The sequence below is a fragment of the Coprinopsis cinerea genome (assembly GCF_000182895.1).
Source record: "Coprinopsis cinerea okayama7#130 chromosome 3 map unlocalized cont3.3, whole genome shotgun sequence".
NCBI classification, from domain to species: Eukaryota; Fungi; Basidiomycota; class Agaricomycetes; order Agaricales; family Psathyrellaceae; genus Coprinopsis; species Coprinopsis cinerea.
In genome coordinates this window covers 1,770,633-1,784,859 of record NW_003307542.1, presented here as the reverse complement: position 1 = coordinate 1,784,859, position 14,227 = coordinate 1,770,633, and the positions used below count along the sequence as shown (strand labels likewise).

Genomic DNA, 14,227 nt, shown 5'->3' with positions numbered 1-14,227 from the left:
CGCGGTCAGCTTATGACGCGTAAGTGCGAACCACATTTGTCGGAAACGCCCATGACTTTCATCTACCCGCTAACTCAGTTTAATCTTTCGGGGAAGACCCTCGTCGTCGTTCGTCGTTTCGCCTGATTTCAAATCAGCTAGACGTTGACAAGCCCTCTGCAGCCCATCGTCTCCACCGCGAATGTCGGCCAACTTGCAGCGGACCTGCTCATTTCGACTCTATCATTGGAACGGATCGCGATCCTAGATCCAAGCTACTCAATACCGGTGGTGGGAGCCAGAGAAGATGGCTCTGTCGGTGTGACAACACCACTTGAACGTGCGTTTGGTCCTCGAAGGCTGAACAACGAGTTTAACTTGACGGAAGACAGTCTTTGCCAAGTCTGGTCTTGATCTTGTGGTACTCCAGCAGCGCTCTCCCATCCTTGTGGTAGGCGTCTAGCTTCTTTGAATTCCATTGTCACTCACATCAATGGATAGTCTCGAAAACAAGAGTTTGTGGATGCTCTCATCGACTTCATCCAAATCTCGCAGTTCTCTGCAGTTCTCTTCCTGTCCGGTGTCGATCCCACCAACAGAGCAGACTCTCAGATGTTGTAAGTGACAAAAACGGCTCTGTTGGATTGCTCCAGGAATAACTCGTACTCTCAGCACCCCCACCTTCCAGCTACGCGTTCCTCACAGCCCTGCCTTAGCCGATACCACTCTGCAATTTCTGGATCAGAAAATCATCCCACCGTACCAGCAAGATTCCGATTCCAGCGGCAAAGCAGAAGTGCCTTTCATTCCTGGTGGAGGACTTACAAGGCGGATTCTATCCTCGATACCGGAGGGCTGGGCCGTCCCAGCAGGTTCCCTCCTACAATTCGTCATAGAAGGTGACAATAGGGCGGACGCCACCCTTCTCGCAACGGTAGTTTCAAAAGTGCTTAAGATCGAGTCACACATCGGAACCCACTGGCGTCCGCCTTCGTCATGGGCTGTCGGGCTGTTTGGTTCTCCTCACGAACAAGACTTGTATGGATGAAAACCAGACCAAAATCATGCAAGTATCGTAAACAGCTAATACACATACGGCTATCGCTTCCCAGCAATGCCAATTCGGCCCCTCCCTCTCTTTGCCGCTTGCCCCAGAGGAAGGTAGGCATATGGGTCCATACCCTTTTTCTTGACATCTCCGCCTGCTTTCTGTATAAGCCGTGAGCGAAACATGGCAAGCAACGGGTCCCAATTCTCAACGCACCTTGGCTTTGAACTCATGTCCCAACCGCGGTTCATCCTTCTTCCTAGGCTTCTTCGCTTTGCTCTGTGCCATAACTTCATCGGCGTCCTCCATCTCGACGTCCTCATCTTCATTCTGCCTTCGTCTCTTTTTGGTGTCCTTGTTGAATTTTATCCTGCCGTTCGGGCCTCTAATGAAGCCATCGACTGATGTCAAGCTCTCCTTGTAAGCAGAGCCAGCGACGTCGTGAGCAGCGACATGAGTCTGTGCGACCTCGTCCTCAGAATCCTCGTCGTCGATGACCATCTTTCCAGTATCATCGTCAGTCTTGAACCGAGAAGCATCTTGTCCAGGTTTGCGGCGACGATCAGGCGCAGCGTCTAGTCGATAGTGAGTAACTACAGCGACACCAAAGGTGGGGAAAAACATACTGGTGACTTTGGATGAGATTCCTTGAAGCAGGTCAGTTGGATCGTCGTCGTCCACACGCAACCGCACGTGAGATACATCTCCTCTCTTTTTGGAAGACTTGGTCTGCGCCGCAGGCGCTTCGTCTTCTTCGTCATCCTCCAGCTCGCTTTCACTACCGTACAGAACATCCTCGAAGGCATCGCCCGCAACAGGTTTGGATACGGGAGCAGGCATCTGTAGCAGCGGAGATAAGTATCGGCTGTTCGACTCACGCTACGACTTACATGTCCATCCTCTTCCTCTTCTCGTGCAGCTTTCTTCCTCTTGGCCCTATCCTTCCTCTTCTTGATGTTCACCAGCACTTTGGCGGCCTCTTGATCCGCGACGCAAGCATACACCTCGTCGAAGTCGAACCGTCTCAAAAGGCGTTCAAAGATATGTCGGACTTTCACCTTGAAGTGATTTTTGTGATCATGGGACCAATTGAGAAGCGATGAGACGATTTCCTTCAGCTGGCTTCGAAGGATATCGATGGGTAGAGTATGGATGGCGAGTTTGACGAAGCCAAGAGCAGATTTAACAATCTCGCGGTTGGCAGAAGATAGGAAGACAAGGATAGTAGAGAGGATCTCGGAGTGCATCGTCGTAGAAATGGTGTCTAGACCCATTTATCAGTCTCAAATGAAGTGAGTCACTGAGGCTGATCTGACCTTTGAACTCGAAAACAAGGCGCGAGATAGCTGTAATTGTTGCGCTGATCATATGCGGACTGGCACCAGCTAAACCACCAGCCATCATGGTCATGAATTCTTCCATGCTCGCAACAGCTGTTTGCAATCGATTAGTATTGCATGCTCCCATGGCGTCTCGAGGAAACTTACCATCGGGTGCATCATCCTCATCCATACCGTCGATCATACTGCGCTTAACCACACCTCCCTCGTTCATCTTTCGACCCATGGAAACAATAAGTTCAAATGCTTCCAATCGAGCTTTCTCAGAGGGCTCTTTAGTACCAAGAACAGCTTCCGGAATCAACGAGGGGATGGCATGGAGTGAGGTGGATGGAAGTCGACCGACGAGGACTGCGAGGAAGCTGAATCGGTCCTATAAAGATGTTTAGTCCCAATAATCGGCAAGGTTACATGTCATGCCCCTACCTTTTTGGCTGCGGGGAGCAACCCGTCCACAAATGCATCGAGTCGCTTCAACACTTCTTCCACAGGAATGTCAAACGTAGATCCTTGAACCAGCTTCGACAAAATCTTGTAACCGCGTTTCTGAATGCCGTTGTCCTTGTTGCAAAGAGTATCAGCGTTGAGGAAAATTTCGAATAGCTCCTGAGAGGTAGCAACGGGGAGGTGGGGAAGAATGAGGAGGAGGATATCTTGGGCAGTCGTAGTCATGTTGACATCGTCGTTCGAACCGGAATTTGGTTTGACTTTCTGAGTTTTGACAAGATGCGTCTTGTACAATTGGAGAACCTTGACGTATGCTTTAACAATATCCTGTTGGCCAAGAGGGTCAGAACGCAAAACATGCAATATCTCTAAATAGTCCCTACCTCCTGGCTCGTGATTGAAGCCCAGGCAGTGACAGTGTCACCGACCATTCCCCTCGAGTCTCTGTCGACACTTCCGAAGACATTGAAAAGCACTGCTAGCCAGCTTTCCGCTTGAGTCTGGAGGAACTTGACGTTTCTCTGGGCATCCTCCGCTGTGATGACTGCAGTTGGTGTCTTTTCAAAGTTACCCGCCGCCATTGCCGTGTTCGAATCGACCAAGGTCCTGAGAGCCTTCAGGATAGCGGGCCGAAGTTCGGGTTGGCCGTACAGCAGCTGGGATAGAAGTTGAGAGAATGTGGCGTCCAGGGACTGAACACCATACACTCAGTACCAGGAATCCTAGGCCATGATGGAACGTTACCTCTTTGAGATCGGGCGTTCCCCAGCAGTAACCAACAAGGCCAGACCAGGCTTGCCCAACGAGAACACTCCAAACTTTGGCCTCCGAATGACGACCGGCGCTTTCGGCCTTCTGTTGCAAGTCGAACATTTGTTCGCTGAGAGGAACAAAGTAGGTGACAAAGTGACGCAGCGGGGAGGGATGGGGTTGTCCGAGAAGTGGTAGAAGGAAAGCACGGGGTTCTTCGCCTGCTTGCCTAAATTCTGCGTTAGCATGTTGAGTCATGGCTTTTTGGATCTGTACGTACCGAGCAGCCGGGTCAAGGTTGAGGGGCAGTAGGTTAAGGAGGACCTCAGGTCCGAGAACGTGCATGGCGACTCCCAGCACTGCATCTGCATTTTCCTTGAATTCGAACGTCTTTTGGGTTCGTAGATCGCCTATTTTCTTGATCAACGGCGATAGCACCGTTTCCGCTGCCGAGGGAGACTGTCTCGTAGCACGGTGCCGAAGGCCTTGTACAAGGGCAGCAATGACCGTCAGGACATCAGGGATGGCACGGGAGTACGATATCGAGTCTAACGCATCTGTTGCTTGCGCGACAATCCTGTGAACAGTCGACTTCCCGGAGTTCTGCACGTCGGCGAGAACCCAGTCTTCAGAGAAGCAAGTTGTGACTTTGACAAGGGCGAGGGCTGTTGCCTGTCGGATTCCTGTCTCCGTGGATTCCAAAAAGCCCCACAAAGACTTCCAAACTTTGCCAATGTGAGACCCACAGCCAGCGGGGTTGACGGTGCTGTAGGCCACCATGGCTTCACCAACCGTCGAGGTCCATGCCAACGGAAGCACATGGTCAGATTTTGATGGCGTCGAAGACAATAGGATTGAAAGGACTTCGGGTAACTGGTCGTGGAAGCTGATCGAAGGATCTTCAACGGGGAGGGCGAAGATGTCTGTGAGGAGGGAATAGGCGGCTTGGGTGAGATACAGGTTGCCTAATCTCGGAAGGCTGAGCAGCTGTTTGGTGAGGACGGGCAAAGTCTATTGGGAATTTGTGAGACAGGATCGAATGCACTCAGAGTAAACAGGCTTACAGAAGGGGGAAGGTGGGCAAGTGCTGGGTTCAGGAACTGGAGAACATGGATACCGGTTTCCCCACCGTTTGTACCTTGTTTTCCTTTTGATTTGGCGATTGGGTTTGAAGAAACCTCTGCGAGAATAGATATTGCCCATTCTGCCACCCTCTGGGAGTAAGGGTGAATCGAAAGTGGTGCCGGGGGACAGGAGATAATGTCCCTCACGACCTCTGCTGCCTTCCTTCGAACTTTGGGTCGACCGTCGATACATAACTGCAGGACTGAGGCGAATGACTGGCGTATTCCTTGAGCTTCCAGTTGTGACCTATCGATAGACTTCAGAAGCCCTTGGTAAATTGCAAGTTGTGAACGAAGAGCCGGTGCGTGAGGTTCCAGAGCAGGGAATAAGGGTGCTGTGAGCGAGAGAATTGTGTTCAGATTTGCACGAATGACCGGCGGGGAGACAAATGGGATGATGAAGGCCAAAAGGTATAGCTCTGCTGGTAGTACGTCTCCATCGTTCAGCGACAATTCTTTCTTCTGGATTGTGCCGTCCAAAGTCGTCAAGAGCGCGGCGAAGTAAGCCGTTGGTGTCGGTTCTGCCTTCTGTTCCTTCAACGTCGATTCGACGGCGACCAGAAGCTTCGCAGGCGTCCTCTGGTGAGCCAAATTTGAGGACACATGGGGCCTGATTTTTGCGAGAGCCTCCTCCATAGTTTTGGATTTCGATAAGCTCTTCGATTTGCAGGACTGGGCAAAATTCAGTATTGATTCGCTTAGCTAATTGATGGCGGGGTCTCAATTAAATGCCGGGCTCATGACCAGCGTCCATGCATCGTTCTCCTCCAGCGTTACACGACTTGCCTACACACTTATGCCTGGCCGTCCGAAAGGCTCCTCTGTACCCTGGTCCTATGTCCTCATCCGGTGCGAATACTGCAGAGTCTAGCTAATTTCTTCTCAACGCAATCACAGTTTGCTATTCCGTTTCGTGCTCAAGATTTTCTATGGTTCCATCGTAGTGGAGAACACCGAATTCATTCCTGAAACAGGGAGACCATGGTATGTTCTGTATGCTTGCTGGTCAATGGATTCTAGTGACCTTCTTCAAAAGCATCGTTTGCGCAAACCACAGTAACTCTCTGACAGACGCGCTGTAAGCTCGATTTGCCACCGCCCCTGTCCCTGGCTCATACCCCAACAGGATGATGGTGACATCTGTCCCGCCACAGGTAACCCACAATTCTACCCCAAGTATTCGACGTGCTCTTAAAATACTAGAAACGGAACATGCTTCGGATGACGGCCAAAGCGTCAATATTCGGCCAGAGGAACTTCACCAGCTGGCTCATTGAAGCTACAGGAACAGTGCCCATCAAGCGAAGGAAGGACAACCCAGAGGACGCCGACAACACAGAGGTCATGACCAAACTCATGGAGGCTTTGGAAGGAGGGGATGCCGTCTGCCTGTTCCCTGAAGGCATTAGTCGATTCCATCCCGAAATAGCCCCCTTGAAGACCGGCGGTACGTCCTGCTTTCCCGCAATTGAAGGCCTCGTTTAATATCCTTTTCAGTTGCTAGGATGATTTCCGATGTCTTGGGTCGTAATCGAGACAACCCAGACTTTGAAATTGCTCTCTTACCCTGCTCTATCACCTATATGTGAGAAGCCCTGTCCACAGGCTGTCTACGTTGCCTGACACTCGCTTAATACAGGCATCGACAACACTTCCGCTCAGATGTCCTTGTCAGTTTCCAACGACCAATGATTTTCTCACCGAAGGTACGTTCTTCGCTTCGAGTCTATTTCCAACATTAATTGGATCGTCTTTAGACCCATCCAGAACTAGTCCCACCTGTCGACTTTGCTCACATTAAGGCCCTAACCAAGGATCTCCAGGGCAGCATTAGCAGTGGAACATTGGATGCACCCAAGTGGCATCTAATCCGAAGTGCGAAGCTTGCCGCGAGGATGTATGCCCCGCTCGGCACGCTGATGCCCCTTGGAGAATATGTCCGTTTGACGCGCAAATTCTTGGAATTGTTCAAAGCATGCCAGCAGGACGAAGGGAGCGGGACTTTACCTCAAGAAGTTGATCGTGCTGCTGTTCGGCAGATTTGCGCAGATCTTAAGGTAACCTTCTCTTTCGTAACTGAGGTTCTGGAATGGTCACTGAAATACCCTTTAGGCATATCAAGACCAACTCGCTCATTGGGGAATTAAAGATGACCGAATACGGCGGCCCATGCGAAGATCCACCGCTTTGTACAGGATGTCCATCCGACTTGCTTGGCTCTGCCTACTTGGGTCTATCTCGCTGCCAGGCTTGCTATTGTGGGCACCGATCTTCGCCACCACGTATGTCGCCGTCCGGAATTACAAGAAGACAGGTCCAATTCTCGATACTTGGGATGAGATCGCCCAATACAAGCTCATCTACGGACTCCTGTCGGGTGGCATTGTTTATGCCGTCGTCGTTCTGATGACATGGCCCATAGCGTTCATCACGATACCCATGACTCCGGCGCTAATGTGGATCACCCTGCGATGGTTCGAAGACCTGGTGGCGACGTTCCGTGCCTTTGTCGCCCTCTATCGCCTCTTACGAGTCGGAAAGCCCGCGTTGAAACAAATGCGCGAACGGCGCCTCGACTTGTACAGTCGCGTAAGCAACGTTGCTGTGAGCGCCCTCGGTCTTCCGGATGAACCAGAAAAGTACTTTTCTCAAATCGAGGGAAGGCATAAAGGGCGTATCCTCGGAGAGTGGGATGGGCGTGCGCGCTACTTTTCTCTTAAGCGACGAAGGAAGAGGGATTGGGACGAAGTTCTTCGACTGTATGAGAAGGTTGACTATCCCTCAGAGGACGATTAGATAGTAAGTATCATATATAGTACTTGTGTTATCAAATGCTCTTTCTTTGGATTCTTAGTGGACTTGTGTGTAATGTATGAGATTAACTCGATCTCTTCTCGTGTTGTGATTCCGACACCCAATCGCCACGCCCTGTGCCTATTCAAGGCAACTGGGTGCTATTTCGAGCCTTCCGAATCCGTGTGCGTGTGACCCCGACAGTTCCGGCACGTGGAAAGCGGTGCAGGTGGCGGTGTCGGCGATAAAACTTATCGACGACAAATTTGAAGAGAACCAGTACTTGCTCACATCTCTTCTTCTTGACAATTGTCAGGATCCTAGATCCTACAGTTTCTTCCTCCAATAGACTCTTCTCATAGACATCTACGACGATAACGACCTCGTTCCGACCTAATCAACAACACATCGAGCGTGAACACCCGTACTCGACTGCGTTTCTATACCAGGCCCACAGACACGCTTCATACTAGATTCAATATGGCCGATAATGATTTTCCTGCGCTCTTTGAAGCGCTCAAAACAGCGCCGACAGCCCCTGGTATGTCCCAGTGGGTCCCAGATCCACAGCTAGCTTACACACTTCACTGCAAGATGCAAGGGCTGCTGCTGATAGACTGGCTCGTCAAATATTGAAGGAGGGTCCCCAATCCATGGCGTGAGTTTGCTACACCCTCCATAGGAACGACACTGTTAATCTGTCTGTAGCGACGCCAATGTGATCTCGACACTTCATTCATTTGCAACCAACAAGAAATCTGGCTACGAGCGAGAATCTGCTGCAATGGCTTTCCATTCTCTAGCAACTGTTATAGGCGCCCCTGGCGTCCCATTGCTCCTTCCGTCACTTCCTGTTCTCTATGACCTTCTCATGGACAAGGGAGATGTCGTCCGGTCTGCTGCGTCAGCAGCCATCAAATCAATCCTGAAGCTCTGCCCCCCGGAATCCGTGCCAGTCGTCTTCCGCCAGTTGGAAACTATCCTCGACACGGCCAAGTGGCGAAGCAAAGTTGGTGTGTTGGATGGGCTCAAGAGTTTTGTCGCTTCTTCTCGGGATGTGGTTGCTTCAGAGCTAGGCAAGGTTTTGCCACATGTCGAAAAAGCGATGCATGATACAAAGTCGGAGGTCTGTCTGAACATGCTATAAATCAGCAACAGTCTAAGTCATCACCAGGTCTCCTCGGCAGCAACCAAATGCGCCACAGCTTTGTGCACCACTCTCGCCAATCCAGATTTGACAGCACATATTCCAGCACTCGTCAAATGTATGGCCGAACCGGGATCGGTCCCTGCATGCATCAAGTCCCTCTCCAATACCACCTTCGTAGCAGAGGTCAAGGCTCCCGCATTGGCAGTCCTTGTTCCTCTCTTGCAACGAGCTTTGAATGACCGGAGCATGGAAGTGCAAAGACGAACAGTCATCGTCATCGACAACCTTGTCAAACTCGTGCGCGATCCTCGTGTGGCTGCCACTTATCTCAGTCCCCTCCTCGATGGTGTGGAGAAGATCGCCCACGGAGCCTCTTTCCCGGAGGTGAGCACTTGGCCGTTGCTTACGAGTTTCCTTGACAGACCGTCATTTCCTAGGTCCGCGCGTTTGGTCAATCCGCGCTTGAAACGCTTCTTAAATCCGGCGCTTCAGCATCTGGGCCTCCACCAGAGCATCGTGACATCGAGACGGAAATCAAAGATGTCCTTGTTGCACTGCGTACCTTGCTGCCAGAAGAACTCAGGAGCCCCTCCCCGAATTCCCCCAACGCACCGTCCGAAGTTAAATATTCCCTTTTGGAGTCGTCTTTGAAATTCGCGGCCTCTCTTGCTGCTGATCTGGTTCATGACCGTCGATTTACCGATCAGAATGCATGGAATCGGTGTATTGGCGTTTACATGTCACTCTGGATTGAGAAGCCTCAAGCTGAAGCCTTTGCTGAAGCTGCCAGAGCCCATTTCCATGCAATTGACCAGGTGTGTACCTTGCTGTTACTTGTCCATAGTACCCGATTCATCGTTTCTAGGAGAAGCACAAGGTTGTCACTGGCGCCTCGTCGGAAGAAGGAGAGCTGCTGTGCGATACCCTTTTTTCTTTGGCTTATGGAGCTCTTCTCCTTCTTTCGCACACGACCCTTCGCCTCTTCCGCGGACGTCGTTATGGTATTTTAGGTGCAAACGGATCTGGCAAATCCACTCTCATGCGTCAGCTGCGGGATGGGAAGGTCGAGAACTTCCCCCCTCCCAGTCAAGTAAAATGTGTGATGGTTGAACACTCCCTTCAAGGAGAGGACACGTCCCTCAACGTCATTGATTTCATCGCCTCCGGTGTGTCCCGCCTGGTTGTCTCAGCAGTCAAGCTTGCTAATGGATCTGCAGACCCTCAACTAACCGGCGTTTCACGCTCGGAGATCCAAAAGCAACTCAGCGATGTGGGATTTGACGAAGAGCGTCAGCGTGAAATTGTCGGTGGCCTTTCGGGCGGCTGGAAGATGAAGCTAGAGTTGGCGAGAGCCATGCTGTACAAGGCTGATCTTCTATTACTCGATGAGGTATGCTGCATTCGTCCTGTTTGAGCGAAAGAGGAGCTAATGTCTGCTTTATCTAGCCAACCAATCATGTAAGTTTCGCCGAGCTGAAGTGTCTCGGGGTCCTCGCTCACTCACCTATCAGTTGGACCGGGCCTCCGTCAAATGGTTGGAAGATTGGCTTCTTGCGCAGAAGCAGGTTACCTGTCTCATCGTCAGTCATGACTCAGGGTGGGTTATTTGACTGCTGCCCTTGTACTTGACCTCACTCCTTGCAGCTTCCTGGACAATGTGACCTCCGATATCATTCACTACGAGCAAAAGAAGGTATGGCCATGTCCTCGGCAGATTAACAGTCTGTTAAAGCTGCCTTGCAAATCCAGCTCGTGTACTATCCCGGAAATCTTTCGGCGTTCGTAGCCAAACGTCCTGAAGCCAAGTCGTACTACACTCTAGAGGCCAGCTCTGTCAAATTCTCCTTCCCACCTCCCGGCTCCTTGATGGGTGTCCGAAGTAACACTCGTGCCATCCTCAAACTCCAAAATTGCACCTTCACCTATCCCGGCCGTGATAAACCAAGCCTTTATGATGTCTCCTGCGCACTGTCGCTGTCAAGGTTCGTCGTAATTTCCTGTCCTCTTCTTGATTGACTTACCCTGCCTCTCAAGTCGTGTTGGGGTCGTAGGGCCGAATGGCGCAGGGAAATCCACGATGATCAAACTTATCACGGTAATGATCCCCTATGAGTAATAGCGTGACACAGCCCTGACAAGATTCGCGTCCAGGGTGAAACTACACCTCAAACAGGCACGGTGTATAAGCATCCAGCTCTTCGGGTTGGATACGTCTCTCAACATGCCACCCATCACATTGGTGAGTGCTCGAGTAACGATGTAGCAACCACTTCTTTTTGACCTATTGAAATGGCCCTGTCTAGAACGACACCTGGAGAAGACTCCAATTCAATATATCCAATGGCGTTTCCAGGACGGACATGACCGTGAGTGCACATCCATCAAGTTCATCCAGGATAGCTTGCTAACTAAAAGCAGGCGAATTGCTCGAGAAGTCCACCCGAGTGCTGACTGACGAAGACAAAAAACTACTTGATCAAGAGTGGGTGGGAAAGGACGGAAGCAAGCGGAAATTGGAGGTTTGTAGATGTCTTGTTTGCCATTGTCGTTGAAAGGATCTTGATTTCGCTTTGTTAGCTCATCATGGGAAGACAAAAGTTGAAGAAGTCGCTCCAATATGAAATTAAGTGGAGAGGTTTGGACCACCGATTCAACACCTGGGTTCCTCGGGAGGAGCTTTTGAAGAAGGGCTTTTCCAAGATTGTTCAACAATTCGATGATCTTGAATCTTCTAGAGAGGGTGCTGGAGCAAGGGAAACTAGTACACACCTTGTTCGAAAGCACTTGGAAGACATCGGTCTGGACGGTGATATCGCCCAATACAACGAGATCTCCGGTCTCTCGGGAGGTTGGCACTTCTGCCTCTTGTTCGTTTGACAATATTGAGCGCCACCGCTTTTCTAGGACAAAAGATCAAGCTCGTTATTGCCGCTTGCCTTTGGAATAACCCACAGGTACGCTTATCAGCCCATCTATGAAATCACTCTTTAATCGATATGTCACAAGATATGTGTCCTCGACGAACCGAGTAATTTCTTGGACCGTGAAGCCCTCGGGGGACTTGCTGTGGCCATCAAGAATTGGACTGGCGCTGTGGTAAGCACTTTCATTTATGTCGTTATGACACCAACGAGACCCTCGTAAATACCAGGTCATCATTTCGCACAATCATGAATTTGTCTCTTCACTCTGTACGTTTCTCCATGCGGCTTTCTCCTTGACGTGGTCTCATGTTTTGCAGGCCCGGAAATTTGGAACGTCGAGAATGGTCGCATGGTGCAGCAAGGAAAGACAGCCGTCGTAGAAGATTTCAATGAGAAGGCGGGAAGGAGTGGAACGAATACCCCGGCACGATCGCGCCTTCAGACGCCAGCTGCGTCCACCGCTGGAACACCCGCAGGTAGCGGTGCGGAGAACGCTGCCGAGGCCAGACCTGTGGTGAAGAAGAAGAAGAAACTCACTCGGAACCAAATCAAGGAACGGGACGAACGTCGCAGGCTGCGACTCCTCCGCTGGCTTAACGAGGGTGGTCCCAAGCCTGAAGACACGGATAGCGACTGAGTTGCTTGTTACTCTGTGTACTTTCCCGTTGCAAGTTGCCCTACTAGTAGGGTACTGTAAATGTCAAGTGTACATGTATGCCAACGCTACAGTAATAATCGGAGTCAACTCAATATTCCAGGTATTTTTAAATGTGTGAAGGACGGATTGTCTACCACCGAGATTGTTTAGCACAGTCTGCGATTGGCTTTGCTCATCTTATTTGACAGACGATATCCACAGCGCCACAATGTCGACGTCTACTCCGCTGTTGATATCTATCCTTGCACGTCGGTCTTCAGACGCCCAGGTCTAATGATCTTGAACCAGCACCCACTCAAGCACTGGGTGTTTGTTTAAAATTCGTCCTACACGTACAGAGGCAGGCTGATCTAGGGTCGCTCCAGATTATTTGCTAGGTTGGCCACGCGTGCACGCGCCGATCCAAGGCGAACTCGATCGAGAGCTTGCATCATAACCGCTTTTATTGATGCAGTGAGAACGACCAGCCTCTGCCTCGAGGCAGGTTACTGGTGAACAACGAGGCCTGCCGCCTGTGGTACAGTGGCCTTTTCCTTTCTACCACTTCATACATCCTGAGTCTCTCCATGGATATCTTCTTGCTCAGCCTGTTCCTCCCTCTGTGGTGGATTCAAGCCGCTGCTGGACACGGCTTCGTTCACAATGTCGTGATTGGAGGACAAAGTTACCCTGGGTGGAATCCCTTTTCCGATCCGTAAGTTCTATTGTACCATTCTCGATTCAACGAGCATACTCAAGATCCCTCGGGTTAACCACCAGGTTCAACAACCCTCCTCCTCGGATTGTACGCAAAATTGTCAACGACGGTTTCGGTGAGGTCAAATTCCTTTATGCACACGTTTTTACTGAGTTGGAACTGTTCGAATTCCCGTCGTTAGTTTCTGCAGGGGATGCAGATCTGGCTTGCCATCATCATGGAGATGAAGGCACAGATGCCATTGCCGAGGTCCCTGCAGGATCTGAAGTGACATTTGAATGGGTTTATGTGAGTGTTTCTCATGTACACTCCATGTGGATTGCGACTGACTCTCGACTCAGTGGCCAGGAGGTGTGGGGGTGCATTCGTTGTCTTTACCAGGTCATTATCGCTGATCAAAGCCCTCAGATCACCAAGGTCCTGTTTCGACGTACATGGCCTCGTGCGAAGGGGACTGTGCTACCTTCTCAGCAAATAGTGCAAGGTGGTTTAAGCTCGATGCTGCCGGGTATTTCCCCGAGGACCGTCAGTGGGCTGCAGATAAACTAAGGGCCGGTGAGTACAAGAAGTAGTGTCGTGAAGTAACCCAATTAACAGGTTTCGATTGACTCGCAGATGGCACTTCTTGGACTTCCGTCATACCGGCAAACCTTGCACCGGGAGAATATGTAAGTCCAATCGTCCCTCTTTTTGAATCTTGCACTGATGACCCACGATAGCTGATTCGAAATGAAATGTAAGTCTAAATCTAACTACCTACTACCTGGCATATTTGAGACAAGCGCTCCTCTGCACACCAGCATCGCGCTACATTCCATCACACCCCAGTTCTATCCAAGCTGCGCGTAAGCATCCATTTCCATCGCTGTGATTGACCTCTGACAATCGCTTCAGTCAAATCAAGGTCACTGGAAATGGATCCGGTTATCCATCTTCCAGTGAAATGATGACCATGCAAGAGATCTACGACAGTGTAAATTGGCCCAATATCTACCTGAGCTCGAGCTCTGACCTGGAATCCTTCGTGGTTCCAGGACCAGACCCCGCTAGACTGGATGGCACTGCCCCCCCACCTCCTACACGAACGCGTACCAGAAGCACTACCCGTGCAGCTCCTACTGGGGAAACGACGCATACTCCTTCCGCGACTGCACCCGCCAGTCAACGGTGTTTCCTCTCTTCTCGTCGGCTAGTGAGGAGGAAGATAGATCAGCTTTGACTCAGGAGCAAGGGATCTTCTTTTCTCTCTCTCTCTCTCTCTCACACCTTTGCCGAAATGAACTGTCGAGACCACCTGAGCGCGGGGATTCGAGCCTG

General features: G+C 50.8%; 5 protein-coding genes across 5 annotated transcripts; 4 read left to right on the top strand and 1 right to left on the bottom strand.

Annotated features, from left to right (window-relative positions):
- Positions 1-51: 51 nt before the first annotated feature.
- CC1G_01997 (hypothetical protein) lies at positions 52-1,027 on the top strand (the record flags this gene model as incomplete). Its single annotated transcript, XM_001830309.1, has 5 exons — positions 52-108; positions 163-319; positions 372-430; positions 481-596; positions 652-1,027. 5 exons carry the CDS (start codon positions 52-54, stop codon positions 1,025-1,027), a joined length of 765 nt encoding a protein of 254 aa, XP_001830361.1.
- A 50-nt stretch (positions 1,028-1,077) lies between these two features.
- CC1G_01996 (rRNA processing protein RRP12) lies at positions 1,078-5,324 on the bottom strand (the record flags this gene model as incomplete). The annotated part of the gene is made up of 10 exons (XM_001830308.2): positions 1,078-1,188; positions 1,244-1,867; positions 1,918-2,291; positions 2,344-2,460; positions 2,515-2,740; positions 2,794-3,141; positions 3,198-3,506; positions 3,559-3,793; positions 3,845-4,575; positions 4,629-5,324. 10 exons carry the CDS (start codon positions 5,322-5,324, stop codon positions 1,078-1,080), a joined length of 3,771 nt encoding a protein of 1,256 aa, XP_001830360.2.
- Positions 5,325-5,900: 576 nt separating this feature from the next.
- Positions 5,901-7,600, top strand: CC1G_01994 (hypothetical protein; the record flags this gene model as incomplete). The annotated part of the gene is made up of 5 exons (XM_001830306.2): positions 5,901-6,135; positions 6,186-6,273; positions 6,328-6,394; positions 6,446-6,745; positions 6,801-7,600. The coding sequence occupies 5 exons, from the start codon at positions 5,901-5,903 to the stop codon at positions 7,482-7,484; spliced, it is 1,374 nt and encodes a 457-aa protein (XP_001830358.1). The 3' UTR covers positions 7,485-7,600.
- A 361-nt stretch (positions 7,601-7,961) lies between these two features.
- CC1G_01993 (mRNA export factor elf1) lies at positions 7,962-12,192 on the top strand (the record flags this gene model as incomplete). The annotated part of the gene is made up of 19 exons (XM_001830305.2): positions 7,962-8,022; positions 8,076-8,139; positions 8,190-8,607; positions 8,656-9,015; positions 9,069-9,446; positions 9,497-10,021; positions 10,078-10,089; positions 10,143-10,228; positions 10,276-10,324; positions 10,381-10,613; positions 10,666-10,726; positions 10,783-10,870; positions 10,935-10,997; positions 11,050-11,150; positions 11,209-11,479; positions 11,536-11,585; positions 11,638-11,727; positions 11,783-11,822; positions 11,873-12,192. 19 exons carry the CDS (start codon positions 7,962-7,964, stop codon positions 12,190-12,192), a joined length of 3,270 nt encoding a protein of 1,089 aa, XP_001830357.2.
- A 561-nt stretch (positions 12,193-12,753) lies between these two features.
- On the top strand, positions 12,754-13,926 carry CC1G_01992 (hypothetical protein). The gene is made up of 9 exons (XM_001830304.2): positions 12,754-12,907; positions 12,973-13,025; positions 13,092-13,198; positions 13,252-13,261; positions 13,319-13,465; positions 13,526-13,578; positions 13,630-13,644; positions 13,708-13,755; positions 13,805-13,926. The coding sequence occupies exons 1-9, from the start codon at positions 12,780-12,782 to the stop codon at positions 13,850-13,852; spliced, it is 609 nt and encodes a 202-aa protein (XP_001830356.2). The 5' UTR covers positions 12,754-12,779; the 3' UTR covers positions 13,853-13,926.
- The last annotated feature ends 301 nt before the right edge of the window (positions 13,927-14,227 follow it).